This window comes from Falco peregrinus, chromosome 9 (genome assembly GCF_023634155.1).
Source record: "Falco peregrinus isolate bFalPer1 chromosome 9, bFalPer1.pri, whole genome shotgun sequence".
NCBI lineage: Eukaryota > Metazoa > Chordata > Aves > Falconiformes > Falconidae > Falco > Falco peregrinus.
Genome location: NC_073729.1, coordinates 15,297,583 through 15,322,847, shown reverse-complemented (window position 1 = coordinate 15,322,847; position 25,265 = coordinate 15,297,583). Strand labels below are relative to the sequence as shown.

The following is a 25,265-nucleotide window of genomic DNA, read 5'->3' as shown; positions in this document are numbered from 1 at the left end:
GTAGTCCCATGAAAAAAATTTCAGTATCATCAACAGCTTGTTTGTTACAATCAAGAGAGGAAAAAAAAAAAAAAAAAAGCCCTCCCCAAACCGTTGTCAGTCAGCTGCTTCAAACTGCATTGACAGAGTATGCGCTGATTTTAGAGTCCCTCCAAAATTCGTATTTCCTTAACAGTCATCTTATACAGCATGTTGGTTCACAAGCAAATCTTTTGTGTTTTATTGAAAAAGAAGAAATGCAACTTACGTGTACATTAAGCACAGTTATTACAAGTTAAAATCTGCGTCAGGAAAATAAGACATGATTCTAGCCTAATATCAAATCAAAATGCTTGTACTACCTTTGAAGAGTGTATTACATACTGACCAGGAATCTGGTTACTTTGATTACAAGCTTTTCCCGAAGACTGCTTGCAGGTTATTGAGACTAGCATACCCTGCAGTCATGTCTTCATTTAAGTCACTAGCTATACCCTTAGTTTTGCTTTTCAGAAGACTTCAGCATTTTCACATTTCTGATAGACAGCTTCTTTACTCCCCTCTGTGTGTGTGTGTATGTATTAAAAAAGGGAAGGAGCTGGTTTCTAGTGATTAATTGAATCTCAGTTCCAGTTTTCCCACAGACGTTTAGTCCCTAAAATGTGGCCTGAGGAATGAATATGCATCTTTGAAGCAATTATTTTTGTTGTTCTTTTCAGCACCTTGTTTTTGGAATTAAGTCTTTCATTGCCTACCTGATTCCAGACATGCCCAAAGACTTGTGCGACAGAATGAGGAGAGAGAAGTACTTAGTCCAGGAAATGATGTATGAGGCTGAACTGGAGCATTTGCAGAGAGAAAGGAAAAAGAATGGCAAACAGTATCACCATGAATGGCCTTAGTCACTACTATGCTGCAACAAAAACACTGTTTGGAAATTGAAGAGTGCAGTTTACAAAATGAAGTCAGAGTGGCATCAGCGTGTGAGAATCACGGTGTATATATGTTCTTGCTGGGCGGTACAGTTGCAGGCTTTGGAGGGAATAGGAAAACAGATGCTTTGACGAAGAAAATGAAAAGCCCTACCTGTAACGCGTCTGCGGTGAGCACCAAGGAGAGTTGGCACTCGGGAATGTGCAGACAAATTAAAAATTTGGATACTTTGGTTTTCAAAAAGGCAATGAGTTTTCATGCTGTTCGTGAAGATACTAACAGCCTAATGAAATTTAAAAATTGCCTGTGAGTTTATACAGTAAGGGCATGACTAAAACCAACTTACATGATATCCACTACTTCTACAGCTTCTGATTGCTCAGCTCCATCTGTAATGCCTCTGAAGAAAAGAGCAATTGTTGCCTTTGTGGCCATAACTTGGTATAAATGATCTTTCAGGCTTACTGTTTTGTCAGGTTTGTCCTAGTCTCTTGTTGAGATTGCGGATGTGGTCCTACCCTAAGAAAGGGGTCTATGGCTGCTTAATATATACTATGCAGTTCAAGATTTGCACATCAGTGTCATTAATTTATCCTTCTAGTTGAAAACCAAAAATTCTAAATTCAAAGAGAAAACAGCAGCTCTAAAAGAATGCATTGCATTGCCCACATTGCAGCTATATTTGAAAATGATGTGGCTGTTGAGTTGTCTTTCCACTTTTCTGTGCAGAAAGGCCACCTCCACACACTTCCAGGGTGAAAGAACTGTCATTTCCATGCTCTGATGCAGCATGCAGATGTCTAACTGTGTTACTGTTCCTTTTGACCTGTCTGGGCAATGATTTCATGACTTCACAGAATGCTACTTTGAAATATTCTCATACAGTGCAGATGACTTCGTCCTCAATATACAATTAACTCTTTATAGTATGCAAGCTTATGCAGATATATATCAGACATACAGTATAACGTTGTGACTTGCTTGTTCAAGGGAAGGAGAAGCAGAGCACTTTATAACAATGCTCTTGTTGTAATAGTAAATGTTCCAGTAACATGCACTTATTTTATTGGCCTAAATAAGTCAAAGCATGGGAGTTAGATACAGACAGATATGTATACAGATTGTATATAAATGCACACACACACATACAGGTTACTTTTAGATTTTTTATTATTATTATTATTTGTACACCTTCTTACAGTTTTGGGGGGCTTTTTGGATGAAATCACTATAAAAGGTAGTGTTCATGTAAAGAATCAAATTTCAGTTTTTATGTGCATACAGTATACAGCAGTGTTGGTATGGTTATAGTCACATTTTGGTGATGAAATTGTCTATTACTAACATTTCATAATATGGGAAAAGATAAGCCCTCAATTTCAACAAGGGTGCGAGGTTACCTTGCAGAGAAGGGAGCGAAGGAACAGAATGATTCTAATTCTGTTTCTCTTGCACAATTTTAAATAATGCTTCTCTATATTGGATGAGAAAAAATTAAGAAATGAAGAGTCACAAAGTACAGTAACTCTAAAGGCTGCAAATTTTAGCATATTTTTAGGGATAAAGCTGCAGCAAAATCACTGCTGACAGAAATGAAGAGATGTGTATTTTAAGTACTTACAATACCCTATTGAACCAAATAATGTGATTCCAGAATTCATTTGCATGTATTAGCACAATCATTTTATTTTATTATGCCATATAAAATTAATTTTAAGAGTCAAGAGCCCATCACAGTGGTTGAGAACATTCTATTTTGTCCAGAGGGCCTAGCATCAGACCTTAAGTTCTTTAGTCATTTGGTCATATTAATGAGATTTCTTGGTTAATTCCAGCTCTCTGTGACCAGACAAGGCAACTGTAGGAGAACCTACAGTATTGCACAAAGGAGGAAAGGAATTGGAAGGTATGATCTAATCAGATATATTACCCATTAGTTCTGTGGTAAAGGGCTGGTGGAACTCAGCTTCCCGTATTTTGGAAAGGCTGTTTTGTTCCTCTATATTCTGGGTTGTGTGTTGAGTTCCTCAGGAGTCCTCATCAGAAGTAATTAATGCACTCTCCTCAGTGCTTTTATAATCACACAGTTTGATTTGATTTATTGTGTCTCTCTTTCATTCTGTGGATTTTCAAGCGTCGTTTGACAGCATTAACCGTCTGTCACAGCTTCTGTTTCTGTGCCACATAGTGATAGTACTGAAGTTCTTCAGAAGGTCACAGATGAGCTTCCTTTTTAATGTTTTCTGTAAAAAACAAAACACTTTGGCTGGCCCAAGGTATAAAGATACATGATAAAATTAGGCAAGAATCAGAAATATTGATTATTTTATACTTTCCTGTTTCTGCTGCAGATATTGGCACATGTCAGCGCATACTTAAGCAAATTCCAATTGGACTTAAAAATCACATAGGAAAGGAAACCTTTCTGTATTTGACATCTAAATATATATATATATATATAAAAAAATGATTTTCAACACTGGTGAATAGGAGTTTATCAAAGGCTAGTATGTTGATCTGACATTGTGCATTTTATGCACTGGGAAAGCACAAGAAGTGTTGGAGAAACACTGTGTGTGTTGCGTATTTTTGGAGGAAATCAGCAATGTCTAATGGTTTTGCCACTATCTAACCATTTGCTTAAGCTGAGGAAACTTTTTGCTAGACTTTGTTTAGTATGCTCTTTGCATTGACTGCACGTTATTTTACTAAAGTATAAGGCACACACTGTCCTCAGGAATAATGTATTTTATGAATGGTGAATGGTCTTTTCATATTCTAAATATTGTCTTTCCAAACAAATGACCAGTATGAATAGACTGTGCATGCAAGCTGCGTTTGTGAAATCTGACAAAGCTTTAGAACTTCAATTTGTGCAAAAATGCTTTAGATCATTGCAGATCTAATCTATGACAACTTTGCTCTATGCATGCGCCCTTAGAGAGACTGCATGAGCAACTAGGTATTTTTAAATACAAGGATTAGTTCACAATGTCTTAATTATTCCTAACCGAATCCCATGTCTTGATTCAGACAAAAGAAATTTCCATTTCAGAAATAGCAAAAAGTCCGCATACATTATACACATCTCATTTCTTATGACTTTGTATTCTAAATTTGTGCCTAATGTGTGAGATCTGAATTCTGGTGACTAAAAAAACGGAAAAAAATAATCCTGCTTCATTAGCCATCCTAATGAGAGTTTTCTTCTTAGAGCTCAAAGTCTGTCTCCACACACATTAAGAGCTCAGTATTCACAACGGAGCTCTAACAGGGTTGCCTGAAGACTGAGCACAGGTTCTCCGTGGGTTCTGCTGTAATTCAGTTTCCTTACCAGAAACACAGCACAGTAATCGAGCATCCTGGTAGAGCACTAATATTTGGAAACAAGGCAAACCACATGATGGCTATTTTAAAATTTTTCTTTCCTACCCCTTTTTGTTAAAGGATTTCTAGAGAAAATTTAGATGAACTTTGAAGTTAATATAGATGATGACAAGGCTAAAATTTCCATAGTTATGATGGACCATAAGTGGGTTTTTTGTTAGATGTTTCTTTGGAAGTATATCTTCATTACTACAAAACACACATTAGCTGTTGCTGTGCCCTTTTCCGACAGCAGCGTGTCTTAAATTGTGTTCTGAGGATCAGTTAGGCTTGATTGTGTCCTTCAGAAAGCTTAAAAAAAAGTTAATAATCAAAACCAGTGAAAATAGGTTAATAAGTATATCTCTTAAGGCATAAATTCATAAATCTCCTGAAGTTGCCTAAAAAGTTCTGCAGAATGAAAAGTATCTTGGGAAACACAACTTTGAGTGTTAATATGGGGAAATTTGGTGACATTTTATTCTTAATATGCTATTAAGATGGTCACTTTAATGTAAGTAGTGCACACCTGCTGTTTCCTCGCTGTGGCTTCTTCCACTGCAGATTTCAAATGGCAGTGCAGCCAGAGAGAATTTCTGGAGCCGTGAGGTCCAGTGGCATTACCTGCAAAGTCCTACATGAATCATGGGACTTACTAATCTTTTGCATTATGTCACAGTTTGTTCAGGGACAAATGACTACACACATATTTAGCAACATCATATAATTTTGATTAACTGAAAATCACCCACGTCCATAAATTGAAAAGAAATGTTTGATACATAATTAACTTGCAAGTGTCACAAATTTTCATTAAAACGATTATAAGCTAGATTTTTTTATATACACTGGGCAATGGCCTTATCAATAAAACTCATTTTATATGAACAGCTAAATATGAAGGCAATAAAGTTAATGGAAAATCAAACAATCATCTTTTCTATTAAGCGTTACATAGGAGAAAAGGGACAGAGATAAAAATAGTCGTATCAACAATCTCTTACAGTGCAGTGGTACTTCCAGAGGCATTTTAGGTTCTGTAATCCTCATAAACTACTTTATGTTTACTAAGCAACTCATGTTGCTTATTTGGGGGTAAACGCTGAAACAAATACACAGCCAGCCTTTCATAATAATGTTTATTTGGTGTTAAGGCTGACACTAGAATTCCAACAAATTTCCACATTTAGACAGAGTAGTTATTTTGTTAGTTCCAATGCATACTTTGTCTGATGAAAATGCATGCAGTGACACTTTTTGAAAGCGTTTAAGTGAGCTGCAAGCCTAAATTCCTGTGGTGGAAAATTTAGCAGCTTGAAAAGATCCCCAAGTCTGTTCATAGTTGACCTCAGGCTTGTAAAGCCCGTGTTCTGCTGGGGTAAGGTGCACCAGGCCCACGTGTGGAGCGGGGAGTGAGCAGGGGAAGCAAAGCTCTCCTCTTCGCTGACTTTTTCTCCAGAACTCCGACAGGTTCTGCAGAACAAGGGTTTGGAGATGGAGGATGGTGACGGCTCTCTTGATCCTTTTCTTTTTCTCGTCTGGCTCAGTTTTTGACTTAGCCTCAGTGTTTTATTAAACGATGCCTTCTTGCTGACAGTCTGATTTGCAGAGTGATTCTGTAGCTGCAGAATTATTTACAGGATCGTTTGGGATGTCCTTAATGAGAAGCCAGAGCAGAAAGCGCACAAATCCTAGTGTGTCTGGTGCTTTTTACAAGTTGGTATGCATTGGACAGAGCGATGCGGGGAAGCAGGGGGTGCATCTGTGGGTGCCGTTAGGCCACTCCATTACAGGATCTGTCCTTTCTGACCACCACACTTTGCACTCCTTGTGTCCCTCCCTACACGCACACATACAGCTCAAATACCCTACACAACTCTAGCATTTTAAAATTTATATAATAGACTCATGCTGACAATTTTTCTCTCATATTGACATTTCAACCACATTGACCAGTAATTTGCATCGGCATGATTTTGGCATAATCATGATAGCACAATGTTACCACAGCAGCACAAAGTTATAATGGCACAACTGGGAACTGTAGAGAAATCACTTCGCTATTCCATGTTATACAGGAACTTTTTAAATCCAGGACTGGGATTTAGTCTTGAAATGTTAATGTTAATTTAGTCATGAATTCCCTCCTCACTACACTGGAAATTACCTTGTTTTAGTTCTGTTGGCTTGTTCTACCTTTTTGCCATAACCCTTAGAATGTTACGTGTTCTCTGTAGTTTGCTTTCTTATTGCCGTGAGCTAGTTGTTAGGATGCTACTGGCTGGGAAATTAGGATTAAACCCAATGCAGTCTCAAGTTGATGAGATTCTAACCACTGAGAACACACTGAATTTTCTGTTAATAATGAAAAATAACTTCAGATCACCTTTTTATTTTGAGTTCTATTTAGATGACTCGGAGTTTTGTATTGAAAAAACTTCCAAACTGTTAGCTCTGATTTTTACCTAGAGTAGTATCACTGAAATTTCAGTTCTTTGAAATAATCTCATGTAAAATCTAACTGAATGACATAGTTCAGTCATTTTTTACTCTGATAGTCCTGGCTAACTCGCAGTGTCATGATCGTAACAGATTTCTTAAAATGTGTATATATTTGAAATTTATGTAATATTTAAATACAACTTGGTTTCTAAGTAAGGAATAAGAATAAAATTTCAACTATTTTTTCTATTCATAAGTCCACACTTTGTAATTAATATTTAAAATAAAATTACAGTACCACAGAGCGTTTTAGAGAAGTTGACTTTTATTCACTACAAGCTAGAAGTTCCTCTGGCGTGTCAGCTTTCGGTTTCTTTTGTGTTTTAAGATTACTTTTACAAGCTGAGATGTACCCCAGAACTAAAAGAATTCACTGAGGAAAAAGTTGTTGGTCTGATTAACTATTGTAAGACACTTTTGGCATAAATTTGTCTTTGAGATGCTGTTTACGTTATCAAGGTTTACATGTACAAATGCAACTACTTACTGTATCATACACATTTGAATATTGCATTTTTTCAGTAATAAACTTGGATATCTTTGAAAGAGGCTTTGAGCTGCTTCATTATTCCAAATATTCAAAGTTAATTAAAATAATCATATACTTGAAAAGTTAGTGCTCGTGAGCCTTCAAACGACGGTATTGTAAGGAAGTAATGTAAGGGTTAGATTGGCTCAGACACTTTGAACTTTTAGCAATTAAATACACAGTGTGGTCTCAAGGCACATGTAGACTCACTTTTCAGATTTTGAGTCAATCATTTATGGTCTGCTGCTTTCACTAGTGACTAACAATCTCTTGAATTTAAGCTGTTGTTTTAGAATTTACATGTTCCTAGTTTCTTAATCTCATTTTCTCAACTCAAGTCCACAGGCTAGCTCTTCTCTGGAAGGCTCAGTGGCGCAAGATGTAAATGAAGTGAGAAGATAAGAAGATAATTAAACAACATTGACATGAATATTTAATCGGAATGGTAATTTTTCTGAATTCCAGTTCTGCTAGGCCACGTCCTTAAATCTTGGTAGAAGACTGAATAATGAACTACTGATTAACAATGTTAGCCATCATACCTAAGTCCACGTGTTGGACTCAGTTAAACCCTGTGGAATGCCTGGCTCCTTTACAAATAGAGAAATCACTTGGGCGCGATGAGCAGCTTTAGTTGAAACAAAACTAGTCCAGAAATACGAAGTTCAAGAGAAATTCTTCAGGTTACATCTTCAAAGGTGTTTTGAGAGAATACAATTCTAGCTGCCCTAACTCACTTTCCTTTTTTTTTTTAAATCTATAGCGAATCCTGTGTAAAGGTGTTGCTTAGCTCGTGAAAAAATACTGAAAAATCAAACTGCATCTTCCAGCATGCAGAGCATAACAATACTGCGGTGAATTAGCACCTCAAGAAATATTCAGAGCAGACCTGGTTGTTGTCACAGTTAGAAGTCTCTGAATCAGGTATCTTCCAACTACTAGTGGAGCGATTTTTTTCACGCACCATGTAGCTTCACATTGGTGTTTTGAACCGCTTCCCATGCAAAATAATGTATGTCTTTAAGCATGCTAGTTAGGATCTCTTAGCATAACCTAAGCAACCGTGTGTGTGGCCGTGACATATAAATGCACGATAGCATTATTTCCTGAGTTTCCATCTCTCCCTTGCTAACCATACCGAGGGGGGAGACATGAAAGGAAAGCACGCCGCGTGAGACAGCAGGCTGCCAGCCAGACTCAGCTGTAAGGTTTTATGAGACTGTAAAAGTTGTGTAGAAGGGATTAACACAAATATTGACTTAATTCTCAGTTGGTTGACAAACTGTCTTTTGCAAGCAAGGCAGTACGTTTACAGACCATTCCCAGAGGTGGGGCATGAATGCAGACAGGGGAGGTAAGTTCAAGAACCAGGTTGACTGAGTTCTCCTTAATAAAGATGGTCATTGATAAACCAAAAGCAACAGCTGGGCTCTTCAAAGCAATATGAGCCAAATATATCTGCTGGGTCCATAACTGAGTTGTCCTCGGTATTTTCATTCAGTCTGTTCCATTCAGTTGTGAGTTTTGTTTAAAGACAAATATATTCATCCAAAAAACTACATCCAAAAGTTTATCAAGGTGAGAAGTGGTCTGTTAAGTTACGACAGGCAAATTTTAGAGGAAATGTGTTTCACTGAAACAGAGCGCTTGGTAGACTAGGTACCTTCTTCAATGACATTTTATGGGACAGACTGTTTTGCCTAATTATGTGTCATTTTTCAAAATTCAGCATGGATTATCAATTAGGAGGCATCATCACCAAATGTCATTTTATTTTCTTTATTGCATAAAGGTAGTAGATGGATCTTTTTGAGCTGAAAGGATGTCTTTCCAAGGCTAACACAGGTAAAGAACTATCCTGAATTCAGAGGAAAACTTGTTACTCTCTCCTATGGCTTTTACAATGAGACATTGTAAAGAAACCTGAGTTCCACAGAGGAATCAAACACAATTAACTCAGTCACTAAAAGACCAGTCTGGTCTATACAACGTTCCTGTGAGGAGGCTTTTTGCAATACTTAGGAACAGGGGGAGATTGGCTCAGCTTGACCTCCCTCCTGTCCCCTCCATCAGAGGGCAGTTCACAGTCTCACCTTGGTGAGAGACCTCAGAATCTTCTCCGCAGTCTCGCTTTATCTCCAGTTCACCTTTGCACGTTCTCCTTCGATGACTAGTTACTGAACAGAGCGTGTGACACAGACGTATTGCAGCTACTCCTGGGCAGGAGCTTCCATGAGAAGATTCAGGAAACCTTTCTTCTGAAATAACAGTGCTTCCAAAACCCCATTGTCCAATGATTTCCCAGGTCTGTCATGAAATTCCTAAATAAAAATCTGGCCTTTATTGCTATAGAGAGCAATTGTTCCCCCTCGCTCATCTACAAGCTGGTAAATGTGATAAAAAAAGCTCTTCATTTCTGAAGCTGGAGAAATAAAGTTTGATTAAATGTCCCTTGTCCCTCAGCTTCTAGAGGCGAGATTCTTTGCTCATATTAGTATAGGATTTTTCCTTGGGATTGTAATCAGGGAACTGGCGTTTGTTTTCTTTGGTTTTACTCTTGAAGACGTCATCTGATCCAGTTTTATTTGCAATAACTTTAGGCAGATTTTTTTCAATGTCCACCTGAAAAAAAAAAGGAAAAAAAAAAAGTAGTTTGAAGCTTGTATTCACTGGGTTTTTCCTTTGTTTGAAGGGTATCTTTTTGCATTTGACGTTTTTTCTTATAGATCTGAGCAGTTACTTCACTACATAAAATGCCTGTCCTACCCACCAACAGGCACTCTTTAGTGTGTGTCCCCTCCATAAGCAACTGCTGGTTTTCTAATTCCCCCATGGAAAGTTTTTGGCAAAAGCAACACAAACAACTTTTCACAACTCTTTCCCTCATATAAAAGTCTTAAAACGTGCCCTTGGTGCATTCCCAGCCACTTAGATTTTGTTTTTCATTTGCATAGTTATCTGCATATTTTAGTGGATTGATTTTTTTTTTTGTCTGTCCACACTTGCCTCACTGGTTTCACACTGCCGCTACTTAATTAATGTTGTTATTCTACATTTTAAGTAAATGCAAGGCAATAAGTGCATATGTGATCTTTTTTGTCTAACTGGTTTTATTGAGATTTTTTTTTTTCCCCAGCAAAGTTCTACCTGAAGTCTGTGTGAAGCACCTAAAAGCCAGGTGAAACAGCTGAAGCAAATCTAGCGCCCCAGCTGCTCTCCGAATTAAACCATCAACCTTAATGTTAAGCTTAATGCAAGCTGGGCGGAGGGACAGCTTCTGCCTTATCACCAACTACTGTGAGTCTTACAGCTGAAAGAATCCTTTCAAGTTTTCAACCTACCTGTAGAGTACTCTAAAGGACCTGAAAACGTACATTTTATGTCCCTTCTCTAAACCTAGCAGGTTCTGCTGAGATGGAGCAATGTTGTTTCTCTGCAAACTGTTACAACTGCAAGAAAACGAGGTGCTTGTTCTTTATGGCTTGTTAACGAGCTATGAAGCCCTGAGACACCTGGGGTAAAGCTTGGTCCTGTGCTGGTGGAGGAGGAGGAGGAGGTGGTGGGCAGGAACGGCACAGGTGTTGGTGGTTGTAGCTCTGCCTGATGGGCTGGAAGTGCCGCCATAGAAGGGGAAAGTGGTCCTAGAGGGTCTGAAGATGAGGACAGCAGCAGCAGGAGAGCTCCAGGGACATGTGAGTGCTAAAGTCTTTTTGTCTGTGCTGGGTGGGAGGAGGCTCTAGCTTATGATCTCATCTGTGAGGGATAAAGTACAGGTTTGTCCCCATTTGGCTGCTGGAGCGGGGAGCACAGAGCGGGAGGGAGGTCAGCCTCGTTTCATGGGCTGCTGGCCATCCTGAGGGCTGCTGTTCTCCAGAGACCCCCAAGTCCCCGTGTGCTGCACAAACAGGGAAAATCATTAACCTATTCCTGACCACTGCTGTGTAGGGTTTGGCTGGTCTCATTTCCAACCTGTGTTGCTCATGCAGCATCCCTTGTGTAACTGTAAGAAGCAATTGCGGACAGCTAGCCCACTCGCCATGTGGCACGTGTCCTGTACTCACCTCCTGGCTGCCATGCCGCACGCCGCACCATAGGGAAGCTTTCAGCCTTTCCGACCAAAAGCAAAACAGGTTGCACACTGGCTTAATTAACACTGGTGGGATATCTTCTCCTTTAGTGGGTCCTGAAAGGAGAAAATAATGATTCGTAAGTCTGCAGGCAGCCAGGTGTGAGCCCCAGGAGCTTCAGGTGGTGAGGTTGGGGGAGCGGGAGCGGAGCCCGCTGCCCTCTGCTAGTCTGGGTCTCATCATCTGCTTGCTGGACTTTTTTAAAGTTTTTTTAACAGTTGAGTCAGGTTTTTGTGCAAAAGCATTTAAAAAAAAAAAAATATATATATATATATATAAACACCAACCTGTTACAAAGCTAATCAGCAGCCCTGTGGTGGCACAGCCCAGGCAGCCGATGGCACTGAAGTACAGGTAGGACAGGGAGTACCAGGTATCAGCCAGCAAAGGCCTGTGGGAAGGTGACAAAAGCAGCTAGCAGTGACTAGTGGGGCGGTTTAAGTTGCGTCTTGACTATACCAGCAAAATGCAGCTCCCGCTGCAGCTGGTGTATGAGCTGCTCTCACTGCGCGGCAGTTGCCAGCTGTGCCAAAACGCGGGCTCGAGCGGCACGGGCAGGGAGGATACCTGTCTGGAGCTGCGGTGGGAGCCGCCGCCGTCGTCAGCACCCCGGTGCTGTTAGCCAGCGTGCAGTTGAGAGTCGACAGTTGCAGAGGAATGGACTTTGTTGGGGGTGCAGGGTAAATGAAAGAGCCGGTACCAGCCCAAAAAGCTAAGGTGATCCCAGCCACGAGGCCTCCGACAGCGCCCTGGGCAGGGGGAGAAAGGCACTGCTCGAGCTGGTGCGTGGGGAGCACCGCCCTGGGAATGGGGGGGGGCGGGGGGTGTCGGGGGCAGGAGCAGGTGATGGCTGGTTACAGGCTCTCTTGCTGGATATCAGTTCTGTTCTCCCTTGACCAAGGTGTAAAGCATGGTGATTTATTGTCCTCTAGCAATAAGAGTTGGAGGAAAACTGTGATGATCAAAACCTCAATGCAGAGTTGAGTTTTTCTTCTGGGTGAGCTTGATGGGACTGCTCGTGGGGTAATATGAGATGAGCTCATCTCATGTTTTGCTGGAGTTAGTAAAGGCAGAGCAATTGAAATCATCCTGTGTGTCCCAAGGCAAAGATAGGCTGGGGTGAGTGTTTACTATTTTTTTCTTTTTAATTGAAGAGAAGAAACTCAGAAATAAAAATCTTTTTTAAAAAAACTCTCATGTGGATCTAATCACCAATTATTCCACAGTCGGGTAGAGTTAAATTCAAGTGGGTTTAATTCAGACAGTGAAAAGGGACCTATAAACAGATCTTGGACTCCTCATGCTCTAAATCTGAAAAGCAGCTCTGAGACTAAACACAAAAAACCCAAACAATTTTCAAGGTTGAGTTTTAACCAAACAAGTCCAAAAGATTTTTCTTTTTGATCAGGATATTTTTTTTTTTTTTACCTTCCAGTTAGCACAAGGAAACACAATTCCCAGGGTAAATAATCCCAGCATGGGTCCGCCACACATCCCATGGATGGAGAGGGAAGCCTGTGGATACGGGGAGAGAAAGTAGCTTAGCACAGCAGCTGGAGGGAGCACGGCAGCTCTGGGTTTGCTCTGTAATTTTCAGGAAATGGTGGGGAAGAAGGGACCAGCAGTGATTTCAGTGTGTAATTAAAGAGACGATCACACTCAGTATTTTTCCCAACAGCGAGTAAATGGTGAAGGAGTTGGGGGATTTATGATTTTTTTGCCATCCCCCATAATTATGCCCCTCAGGAGAGTGTCCATAGAAGTTATTTGCATAATCTAGTAGTCCTCAGGGCTTCAGCATTAGTTGTTCAGTGCATTGTGTTTCTGTTGATTTGTGTTCAGTTCATCATATTTTGGAGGCAATAGATACCTGCACAACTCCTCCCAGCAGCGATGCCGCTGCAGCCATCGAAGTACACAGGACACCGTATAATATACCTGGAAAAGGTCAGGCAGCGAGGTTGGTGGTGCTGGTTAATGGTGTGGACAATTTGTAATTCATCTGGTGTCTGAAGTGACCAGGCAGCATGGACGAATTAGCACTCTGATGTTTTAACACTTGACCATCAAACACCCAGACGTGTCTTGCATGAAGTCTCGTTGGGATTTTGGTTGGTTGGGTTTTCTTATGAAGCAGAATTTAGCAGTGAAATTAATTTGGAAGTTATGCCTCGTGCAGAAATGTTTTTGTTGCCTTGAAGTAACACTTAAAATAATCTAAGGAATGAATTAGGCAACGATAAACAACATGGCTTTCTTCCTTTGACATCAGTATTAACTTTGTGGTAGACAAAATTCTGTATGTAACAGTCTTGAGTAAAGCCAACCCAAACTTATCTTATGGGCTAGCAGAGCATAGTGTCAGAGGTAAAAATTGTCTGTCTTTCTGGGTCCCGAGTGCAAAAACTAAGTAGTAAGTGGAACAGCAGTAACAGAGCAGGCTGAGACAGTTGCAGAGATGGAGGAAGTATTGGCTTGGCTCTTCTGTGATCTTTACGAACATTAACAAATGGTTATGATGTTGTTACAGAACTTTTAAAGGGTTATGATATTACTGCAATATTTGTAAAAAGTATCTTGGAATTTCAAACCACTTTGGACAATTGATGTGTTAATGACCTAGTTTTCATTTGCCTTTTTTACATTTCTACTTTTCTCTGAAAAGCTGAACAACATTCTTATGCAATACTCTGTTTGAATAGAAATGTCTTATTGTACTACTATAAAAAATAATTTAATAATTCCACTGTAGAGTAATGCGTTAATAACTACACTGATATTCTCTCTGTATCGTAAAGAAGATCCCAGAGTGTCCTCCAATATTTTCAGTAGATTAAACTTTTCCAAGGATTTTGAGTGGTGGCCTAGGTTTGTTTCTGTACCGTATAGTACCCACGCTTAATTTTACTGAAACATTAGGCTGACATTCATCCTGAGAGCTTACAAAGGGTTACGTTTCTGTGGAGATTTCCAAAGCTCGAGTGTGTTTCTGAAGGTGTCTCCAGACAGTGCCCTTCACTACTCACAGAACTGCTCTTGGAGACAGTTGGGAATCTGAGACTCTCAAGGCTCAGAGTATATACAATCCTGCCCTATTTTTTTCTATAGTGATAGTAACTGGGGGGATGAGCATCTTTGCCATTAAAGAAATGGATACCATCTGGGGTACTTACATAAGCCTTTGCTAATCCATGTACTCATCTTCTCAGAGAGGTTTGGGAAACCTTTCTTGACCAAGTCTTCAAAGGTAACAGTTGCTAAAGCATTGATACTGGCAGCTACCGTGCTGTAGAAAGGAGAAGAATATTTCAGATTATATTGCCTTCTATGTACTTAACAAAGTTGTATTTATAAAGAAATGCTTCCTCTTTTTCAGCGATAATGCTCTTCAAGAACTGTACATCTTATAGTATTTTTCACATGTGCTGCTGATGCTGGAGAGGTTTCTGTCCCTTCTGCGATTGTGGGGGGGTCTGCTTCATGCTGGCACAGAACAAGATAGAAACTCATCCTAACTGACCCTTGGGCTTAGCAGTCTGCAAAGACACTAAGAATATACATGTGTTCTAGAATAAAAATTTTACTCCTTTGCAAATTAAAGGATGTGCAGTGACCGCTACTGATACCCTGTTCCTCCACAAGATGCCTGTTGTTTTCTCTCATAACTGAAAAATATGGAATAGTCTGACCCTCTTAGCTGGGTGAGTGAACCTGTGTCTGGTGAATACATTCTCTGCACATCTGTAGTGACAGCATGGCAGTGTCAGTGCCTACAGCACAGCGTTCGGTCCCCCTTACTCTGTTCTCCTGCCAGGAGCAGTTGGTGCCTTTTATGTGGGGGCTTTCTTGGTGGTGTTTTTTTTCTTCTCCCCAGTTTTCATGGAATAGAATCATAGAATAATTTGGGTTGGAAGGGACCTTTTAAAGGTTAGCACTGTCTTGCTTTTTCTGCAGATACAAGTCTTTAGAAACAGCTTGTTGCAGACTGGTGTTATGCAAATGCCATAGAATTAGTGTGAACTTGATTCTTCTCTCTCTCTCTCTCTCTCTCTCTCTCTCTAATGTCCTGTGCAGTGCTGGTGCTTGGCCTGGAAAGAGTAGAAACTACAGTAGCAGGCAGCACCTCCCAAAGTTCAAAAGAAGTTCTAAAACTCCTCTATGCAGACATTTCTTTTCCTAGTCTAACTCCGCTTCATGTATGGACAGATGTGCTGGGAAACTCCCTGTCCCTCGCTGGGGTGTTCTGGCGGTCAGGTTGTGTAAAGGGCATTTCACCGTGCACAGCTCCAAAGGGATTGTGGGAAGCTGAGCTCAGTTTTCCTACCCTTTTGTCTGTACTGAAATGTTAGTCAAAAATGTACTTGGGATAAAGATACTGGAGAAGTGTAGCTAGACTTTGACATTCATGTAATGCAACTGCTGCTTCCTAGAACGTTCTCCGAAAAACAAGCTGGGCTTTTCTGAGGTTTCATGTTTTGACCTCAGTCTGGGTCCTCAAGAAATCAGTTGTCTGCAGCTAAAACATCACTCCAGATTAACAGACCTTAGCGTTCCACTGAATGCACAGGCAACGAACAGTCCTGGGACTCCTGGCATCGAAGAAAAGATGTCCATAACAAAATACGGCATGAGCTGGGGTGGAAGGAGCACAAGAGCAACACGAGCAATTAGTTCAGATTTTCCTGGATAATGGAAGAGAAGTAGCTACTTCTGAGCACGCTGTTAAATTGTGTGTTCGTTCCAACTAACAAAAGGTGCCAGATTTCGAGCAAAGGCAATGTCATTTGGCAAAAATCTGGTTAGTGCTGTCAGAGTGCCAGAATATATATATATATATATATATATATATATATATATATATATATATATAATTTTCTAGCCCTGATTCGGCAACTGCCTTGGTGCCTGAGTGCTGACAGGACATATAGAATTACAATAGATTTTAAACTGTCTCAATATGTGCTGTGTCTGAGCCCAAAGCAGCTCCCCGTGATGGTAAGGGGTATCTGTACCTGATCAGGTGCTGAAATGAAATCAGCAGTCCAAGGGTCACAACTCTTGTAATGAGTGTACATCACCAAACCACAAAATACTGCACACACCAGGACTGTCCAAAGCCCCAATAAATTCAGGTAAAGTGCCCTGGAACAAAGGAGAGAAACTGTTGAATACAAGAAAAATATAGAAAAGCTGTTTGAAGTTAGTTATTTCTAAATTTTAAGGGAGAGACCTGAATCAAAGCTAGCTATATAATTGAAAGCTGGCTATGTAATTTCTTAAAGGCATAACCAGGATAAGAAATTGTACATAGTGCTGATTTAAAAAAAAAAAATACATAAAAATGGACAAATACAGCCGCTTTATGGTATAGGGCAAGGGTAAAGGTTCTGAGTAACTGTACAGCTGGGAGAAAGCAGTAAATTGTATGTGGAACGGGCTGCACTGAGCGCTGGGTCTGTCCCTCTGTCCCCTTCAGAGCAGTTTTGCCTGTGGGGAGCTGTTCTGGCTGCTCCCCCTTTAAGCCCAGCAAAGTGTTGGTTTGGTGGATTCTGTCGGGGCTGCGGCATCACCGTGCAAAGTAAGCCCTTGGGTATTTTTCAGTAGTCCACGAGATGGCTGTGGCTGACGGTATCTTTGGGGAGGCCATGTGGCTGTGGTTGGGTAGTCCTGTCGTTCCTGAGAGCTGCCAGGTTTTATTTAGCCTACCTTACATTAGAGCATCGCTTTATGCGAGGTCTCTTGCAAGGGGCAGTTCAGAGCTGTGCTACTGGGACCTGAAGGTCTTTCAGAACTTTTTACTGTTGGTGTTTTCACTATTGTGACCTCCAAACGCTTTTCAGAGACTGAGTTTTCTACAGGATAAATTCATATAAACTGTTACGATCTTAAGAAAAACGAGTGTGATTTCAGCTAGCAAAAAAGCTAACTGTTTGAAGAAGGAAAACATTGCCACCTTTATGCTCTAGCCAAGTAGGCAAGCACTTGGTGCTAGGCGTATGAAAAAAATCTGGTTCCTTAGTAAAACGTGTCTAGCTGTGCACATACTGATGCTGAACTGGAAGAATGTAGCAGGCTGGACACCTATATGTCTATATTGTAAAGTTTCACTTGGTTATTTAATGTTGATTCTAATTATTCTTAAGCTGTATAATTTAAGAACTTATTAACTTAATTTTATTTAGATAACGCCTTGTACTATAGTGCCCCATTAAATCAATAATCACTTTTCCAATGAAGCTGTAGATAGCACAGCTTCTGCGTGGGCATCTCTTCCATACTCTTGCTTCCGAGGATTACATTGGCAGCCTGCCCCCAAATTAATCAGCTGCAAGAGGTAGCTAGCTACCTGTTCTTCCTGCATTTACTTACAGCATTTAGAGCGAGAGGGTGTAAGACAATCAGAGCACAACTAGCTTACTACTACCCAACAGGATTCCGATACTTATTTAACATAAATAACAAACTTAGTATAATTCTATGTCAATACATTTGATTGTTGGGATAGATTAGTGACAGGCAACTTACAGTTTAGCATGCTTTTCCGATTTGCAAGAAATGCATCTCTGTATTGTGGACTGATTAACTCCATAGAGCCCTAGCCATGTAAATGTTCCCCCAATAACAATCGTCCAAAAGGTATGTCGTCTCAAAGGGTCGACATCAAAACTAGAAGAGAGAAAGAAGCAGTTCAGTTCACTTATTTAAGCACACATTTATTTAGCAAGAGGTAGGTGATTTTTCAGAACTATCTGGTATGTCCTACCCTCTGAATCAGAAATACTGTATCAGTAATACTGTTTTCCAGCACAAACATCTAATGTGTTCAGGTTTGGAAACTGGGGGTGGGGTGAGGGTGGTGTTAAACTTTTATATTGGAACACATTACTATCAAGTCAAGGATAAACATATATCATGCATGCGCAGTCAGAGGATCAATTAATTGGGATAAATCACACCTATAAGGCTGCTTATGCTCAGATTTCAGATTTGTGTCATACTGCAGCAACAGACCTGTGGAACCTCCAAGCCATCCTGCCTGGGACCTTGTCCTTTGCGAGGAGCAAAGCCAGTTGCTAAACTCTTAAAATCTTCCCAACTCTGTTACATCATCACGATGTGTGATTTCCCTTACAAGAAATTGCTTCAGCTGCAGTGTTATCTTTTTAACAATGAAACTTCATTACTCAGTAATTCTAACCAGTACAAGCACCTCTTTCTGTCTCGCATCTGTTTTCTGCAGTTCTCCTAACCTTGATAGGTACAGCAGATAACATTTGACCTTGCTGCTAGATTCTGTCAGTGAATTGCCTTGATCAATGAACTTTTCAGTCAGCGCCACAAACAGCCAAAGGAAGGTCAGTTTTCTGTCCCAGCGCATCGCTGCTAGCTGCTGTGGTGAGTGTACTTAAAATGAAGTGCCAGTTTTATGAGTGGAAAATTAAAGAGGCAATTGGAAGGAATAATTGGGGTGTGTTTGTACCTACAGAAAGAAAAATGGGCAAGTTCCCTTCCAGTTCAGCGGGGCTTTGGTTTCTTCAAAGAGGGTAACAGAAAGAGGGGTTGGCCTCTTGAAGGTCAACTGCATTCCCAAGGACCAAAGAAACAGGGAATGGCTTCTGTGAGTCACCGCAGCTGTTCACTGGTAGTAGAATAACAAGCCTGAGGGGTTTTTGTCTTAGTAAGGGTGGGGTTTATAAACATTAAGTATGCAAAAGGAGAAAGTTTGCACCGTTTGTTTCTTACTCAAATATGCTCAGCCGTGATCCTTCATAAGCATCTTCCCAGACCTTGGTCGATCCTCCGTTCAGAGTAGTTCCTCGAATCAAAACCGCCACGAAGCCAGCCACCATGACAATCATTTGAAATGCGTCTGTCCAGACGACAGCTTTTAATCCTCCCTAAAACAAACAGACTGTATGCTCTCATCTTCTTCCCGCTGTTCAAGTACAGCGAAAGGTAGAAAGACCCCTTATTTCAGGAGCTGGTGAGCTGGATGCATAGCATCTAGGAATTCGGGGCAATGCTTAAACTTTGGATTCTCCCATGAAAACTCTATTTTTAGAGGTGAGAAAATGATGTGGCCTCCGTTGTTTGTCCGCAGTCATATAAAAATACTTGACATCCAGTTAAATGCTTTTTTTTCCTGCCTCCTTTGTATGTATTGGAAAAATATATCCTGGTGTGGAAAAGCTTAGGGAACACAAGCTGTTGGTACTTGCCATAGCACTCTGCTTCTCGGAGCCCAGTGACCCATGATTTGCCTAACACAGAAAAATAGCTGTGGCCAGTCTGCAATCCAGCTTTCTCCCATAGCTACTCTCATATTTGATCAAATCTGTACTAGAGCAACACAAGTGTTTACAGCAAGGGTGGACCAAAACACTGAGAAAATTCATTAGTGGTAATGAAAACAGAAATGAGGTGGTGTCCTAAGCCCCAGGGCTCTGCCCCTTCCACTGCCCTGTTTTATCTTTTTTTGTAATCCAGAGTCTCCTGTTGCTTCCACTCAGAAGCAAAGCTCTCTATGACTTGTTGATCATCCTTCCTAGGTTTTATCACCCTCTTCTTGATCTGGGGTGACATCCGAGGCACATTTCTCATTACAGTGTTTTTCAGTTTATAACTTGTAAAAGATAAGAGTCATGTTCTCAAAAGATTTAGTATGGCAGGGGAAGGTTATTGCCTCCTTATCAGGACTCTGCCTCAAGCTGTCTGTGCTAAACCTGGGGGCATCCAGCAGAGGATTTGAAAGGAAATATTTTTCTCCTCCAAATCGGCTTGCTTATACCACAGAATCTAAAAGAAATTTGTCTCTGTGTTCTCTTACTTTAAACTTTGGTCACTTGGACTGTATTTAGAAGCCGCCCTTCTGTGATAGCCTGTGGATGGTGGAATGAGCAATCTGTGTTCCAGCTGTTCGGTTGTGCCTGTTACGTACCAGAGTGCAATAGAAAGTGCAGACAATTCCTGTTGCAGCTACAGAGCCCCAGAGATCAAATCCAGTCACTGCGAAACCAAAGAAAACCAAATGGTTAGTGACATGATGGTAGGCCATATGGATGGTAACAGAAAGCTATGATCCTTCAGCCTTAGAAGGATGGGAGTAATTTTTTTTCTGTGTGTCTATTAGGAGCTTTGCTGGATTGTTCAGGTTTCCTAACATTACTGGATACTGGTTTGCATTGTTTTTTTCTTGCAAATTGGATTTAACTAACTTTTAAGTGCACAAAAGTAATGCCTAAGAAGAATTGCACAAAGCGTAAACGGCATTCCTAAGGGACGCAGCTTTATAAGCAATGCTTTCCTTTGGTTCTTAGTCGAGTATTTTCTCTAGCGAGATCAAGTTCTTCAGAGATTTCCAAAGAATTTTGAGGGGAAAAAAACACACGAAACAAACCAACACCAAACTATGTTCCATTCCCTGCATCTAGGAGCAGTTTAATGCTGGTATGTAGTGCATTAAAATGATTTTTCATGTTCATCTTGCTTCATAAATGTACTTTGCTCAGGATGTACAAATTTTAAGTGGGCTCATATTGTAGTGTTTCCCGCCAGGCATAGTTTGTGAGAGAAAATCTATTTTTAAAGGTTCTCTTATTAGCAAAATTAGTATGGCCTGATAATGAACGTGAACTGTCACATAAAATGTGGTTGAGCTCCAGAGGAAGGAGGCTCGACGCTGGGTAAGAGGTGGAGCTGGACAAACTGGAGGCAACTTAGATGTTAAAAAATGAAAAGAGCCTCCCAGTCTCTTCCCAATCGATTTTTGGTGAAATCAGGAGTTGGGTCACGGTGATTCCAGTGACATTACTAATCCTATCCATCATGATGGGTGCCGCCTGCCTGGTTCATGAAGGTTAATCGCAGCAGGGCACGGATGGAGAGCAGCACGGCATTCAGCTCCAGCTCCAGGGAGCAAGGTTCTGCCCATGGGAACCTGATGGTGGAAGGCAAGGAAGGGGGCAAGCAAAGTACAGGGTATGGTCTTGGGTCGTCGGCTTGTCCTGTGAACTTTGTCAGGATGTTGAGAAATTGCTCGTTGCTCACCTCTTCAAGTGGTTACTGAGTGCAAAGGAGAGCAGGACAGCAAATATGGGGCTCCTGCTGACATACTGATGTGGGAGAGAGATCGGGGGAGTCGGCAATGCAGAGCTACAAGGTGCAGGCAAAAACTTCTTACAGAACTTCCGAAGAAATTTTTTTTTGTTAGATTTCTTTATCTATTTTTCCTCACTTCATTTATTCTGATTGTCTTGTGGTGTGGTTATTTGAGGTAGCCATATAGCGTGGTATGGGAACTCACCTTGGTTGAGTGCCAGTGATGGAGCATAAACCACTATTCCTGTGTAAAGGATCTGAAGGAGAAAAAGTTGATAAAAAACCATTTATGTGACTACTCAGCGATAAGGCTTCTATTTAGGGCGGTGCTCAGCGTGAAATACCAGCTCTAGGGATTTATTTAGATCAGATTGTATTGTGTGTGGCTTTCTGTTTCAGCCCTTTACAAAACAAAAGCCTTTGTTTTAATTCCGTTCTGATAGAAGAGCCATTATCTGTCTTCCTATTACTTATTTTACCCCTTGCTAAGATGATGCCACATGCAGCAGCTTTCAAACAGGATAGCTTTATCCCCATTGACGTAGGCAGGTGACTGGTGAACTAAAAGCACCCGGTACAGCTCATCTGGCTTCTCAAGAATGACAGAACCCACTCGTGGAAAGAGGCTTCAGGGGAACGTAGTGAGACCAAGAGTTTGAGAACTGTGAGAGTTCAGCACAACATCCAGTTGTCAAAGACAACACAAATGGCATTTTTGGTCCTAAAGAGGATAAGTTAGGAAAGCAACCCTTCTTTCTTTTTAACTTTCTCAGTCCAAGTGAAAAAAATTAAAAAGCGTACTCATTAAAACATCTCGTTATAAAAAATGTGCAGTCTAAGACTAGTCTGTCAAAATAAATGTTGAGTGAAATTAGCAAAAAGCCGATGTCCTCTTACCGTTTGCAGGATGTAGATCAATGTTGCAGCAAAACGGACCATCTTGTTAAATCTTAACTCCAAATACTAGGGAAAAGAGGAATCTCACTGAATTGCATGTGTAGCATTTGTGACATAGCTATTAACCTTCTGTTCACTCTGAGTAACAGCTTGTTGTGCAAGTAAAATTACTGACATCTGGCTCTGCTACTGTGAGTAATGAGCAGGACAGCATAGTTGTTATTACACGTAGCAATAATTACATTTAAGAAGTCTTCTCATCAGTATCATGTACCTGAAGTTGTATGTTGGGTTTCTGTGGTTAGTATCTGCTCTTGATTGGGAATAAATGACAAAGCCCAAGGGCTACAAAGAAAAGCAATTTCAAACTTCAAATGAAAATATCATCCAACTATGTTAAAGGGGAACCCTGGGGTCATCTCTAGGAGGAATAGGACTCCTGTAGTGACAGATGTGGTAGGGCAGGTGGAGAAGCAGCAACCTAGTTCTGCAGTGCTGGAGCTAAGCTGGCTTTCTCCCTTCCCTCTGTCTCAGTCTAAAGCCAAATCTGTGCGTCATTGGTATGGAGAGGCAAGTGGAGTCTTTGGGGACTTCCAGGTGGATGTAGAGAGGTGTTCCCCAGTACTGCACAGCTGCAGAAGTGAATAGATCTCTAGCCCCAAGAGCCCAGATTTTAAGCCGGAGTCACCACCTGGAGTCTCTCTGTAGAGTTGACCAAAAAAATAAATTAAATCATTATCACTACAAAAATGAAGTGGGCATTGCTAACCCCATGGCAGCCTCTCACGCCGCCTTGGGTGGGCTGGGGTCTCCCCTTGGGCCGTAGCCCCTGTGCTGGCCACCAGACGCCAGGCAGAGGCTGTACCAGTCCCCTCTTTTACAAGTCTCTGGGCACGGTACTTCCAAAGCAGCTTCTTTCTTATTAATTTTGTTCATGTTCATCTTTCTTGTGCCTCTTGCATAATAAGCCCTACGGTCTGCCATACGAGTCAATAGCTGATTTCTGTGACTTGTTTCTAAAAATGACTCCTGAAGCCAGCAGAGCCACCTTGGAGGGACTCTGGCTACGATGACACCTTCAGTAGTTCAGATGAGAAAAGAAATTCATTCTCTGATCTTGCATTAAAACCAGCCAAAAAAATGCAGTTACCTGGGGCAATGGGAATGGATGGTCAGTTTTTCTCTTTTCTAATCTGTAACCGGAGTATTACGAAATACCCAGGCAGAGCTGTTTGCCCAAAGCCCTCCCTTGGGTTCGGGCTTGAAGAACGTGAGCAGCCTTACTCACTCGTGAACTAACCTGGCTTTCTTCATCCCATTCTTGCTTAGTTGAAACTGCCCACAAACGGGAGCAACCAAATTTGTGACAGCTGATTAAAGTGACTAAAAAGCTATTCCCAAATGCTCTGTAGCCGCCCCGTGGGCGTGCAGATGATAAGGGCTGTGCGCTGTGCTGCTAGCAGTAACATCACGAGGACTACTGATTTTTATTTTTTAACTACTGATCTGTCATATGAAGCAAATATTGTGTTCTAGGAGGAATGCCAGGCAAAATGCATAGCCAATTTAGAGGTTGTTTATTTAATTTCTTAGAGAATCCCTGAATTAATTACCCAGCCCTGACTATTTTATTATTTTTCTGAAAGAGACCCACCATCTTCCTCTTTATCCCTTCTTCCCACCTCAGTGTTTTAGATATCTAATAGTCCACTTTTAAAGTAAATTGGGCTGAACTGCCAGATGTAGACAGAGTTTGAACTGGATACTATTGATTATTATTCTTAAAGTCTGTCTTTAATACCTGCTCTCTCAACCAGAGTGAAATAGTTACTTATAAGATCAGAAGCATTTAGGTACACTTCAGTTATTTTCCAGCTGTAATTTAATTTGGTGCTTATGTTAAACCCTTATGCTGTCTTTGTTATATATGTATAACAGGAGCTCTGACCCTCAGTTTGTGCTCTCAGCTTTTGCAACATAAATAACTAGTTAGAATAATGCAACCTGTTTCTAAAACTAATAAACGTATCAATACATTCGCTCTGTGAAATGCTGCAGAAAGTCTTCTGTCAGATTTTTCTCTAAAAGTATCTATAGGCATGATACTGACTTTTATGTTAGAATAGTGCCTTTTATTTTATTCATGGATTTTACTTACCTCATAAGTGCTTGTAATGCCAGATCTGTAAAATACAGGTAGAAAAAGTTCCGCAGTGAAAATGATGACCAGCGCATATGAAAGGAAGAAGAGCACAAAGGATGCCCCATAGCGATAAACTTCGGAGGGTGTCCCCAGAACGGTAACTGCTGACATGAAGCTTGATGTGAGCGAGAAGGCTATAGGTCCACACGTCATCTGTTTGCCGCCCACCAAGAATTCCTTTGAGGTTTTCTTTTTCCTCTCTTTAACTGCAAAAAAGATTCCGATGCTAGCACATACTAAAAATAGCGCTGCAAAAACAATGTAGTCCCACACCACAAATTTTTTGACCTCTGGAGCTATGAAGTTGGACATAGTCCGGGTTGGACAGTCCTCGGGTGGAGGATTCTGCTGCTCTGTAGCTGTTGCTCCAAACAGGTAACTCGGTTGGCAACAACGTTGAAGCTGTAGCTAGCTCATCAATGGCAAGTGATAAAGACTATTCAGTTAGGAGACTTTTTCTTTTTTTAACCAGTTCGCTTCTAAGGAGATAAAAAATAAAAGTAGCTAAGTATGAGTTAGGAGGGTGCTGGATGGATGTAGACCCTGGTGCTACTGATACTTGTGCAAGGCAGGCTTAGCTGTGAAATCCGTAGTATGCTCCCTTTTTATCTGTGAGGTTTTAATTTAAGGT

The 25,265-nt window shown here is 40.8% G+C and overlaps 2 protein-coding genes across 4 annotated transcripts in view; one reads left to right on the top strand and one right to left on the bottom strand.

Moving 5' to 3' along the window:
* Positions 1-7,320, top strand: part of ANO3 (anoctamin 3) — a 208,326-nt gene extending 201,006 nt beyond the window's left edge. For all 3 annotated transcript variants that reach the window (XM_055814606.1, XM_055814604.1, XM_055814607.1), the window contains one exon: positions 699-7,320. In XM_055814606.1, the coding sequence (XP_055670581.1) occupies positions 699-881 (183 nt within the window). In that variant the 3' untranslated portion in view covers positions 882-7,320. The remainder of the gene's footprint in view (positions 1-698) is intronic.
* A 2,455-nt stretch (positions 7,321-9,775) lies between these two features.
* SLC5A12 (solute carrier family 5 member 12) lies at positions 9,776-24,946 on the bottom strand. The gene is made up of 15 exons (XM_055814347.1): positions 24,590-24,946; positions 22,432-22,497; positions 21,740-21,791; positions 20,375-20,442; positions 19,180-19,334; positions 17,962-18,102; positions 16,449-16,578; positions 15,980-16,068; positions 14,610-14,722; positions 13,307-13,374; positions 12,865-12,951; positions 12,004-12,185; positions 11,724-11,827; positions 11,371-11,492; positions 9,776-9,931 (listed from the first exon to the last, which is right to left on the bottom strand). The coding sequence occupies exons 1-15, from the start codon at positions 24,944-24,946 to the stop codon at positions 9,776-9,778; spliced, it is 1,890 nt and encodes a 629-aa protein (XP_055670322.1).
* Between the last annotated feature and the right edge of the window lie 319 nt (positions 24,947-25,265).

Excerpts from the sequence above, each read along its gene's own strand:
- SLC5A12 (XM_055814347.1), bottom strand. The coding sequence starts at position 24,946 with ATGTCCAACTTCATAGCTCCAGAGGTCAAAAAATTTGTGGTGTGGGAC. Across the intron at positions 21,792-22,431 it reads TGATCTACATCCTGCAAACG|ATCCTTTACACAGGAATAGT; the intron begins GTAAGAGGACAT and ends TTTCTCCTTCAG. Across the intron at positions 20,443-21,739 it reads ATCACTGGCACTCAACCAAG|TGACTGGATTTGATCTCTGG; the intron begins GTGAGTTCCCAT and ends TTGGTTTCGCAG.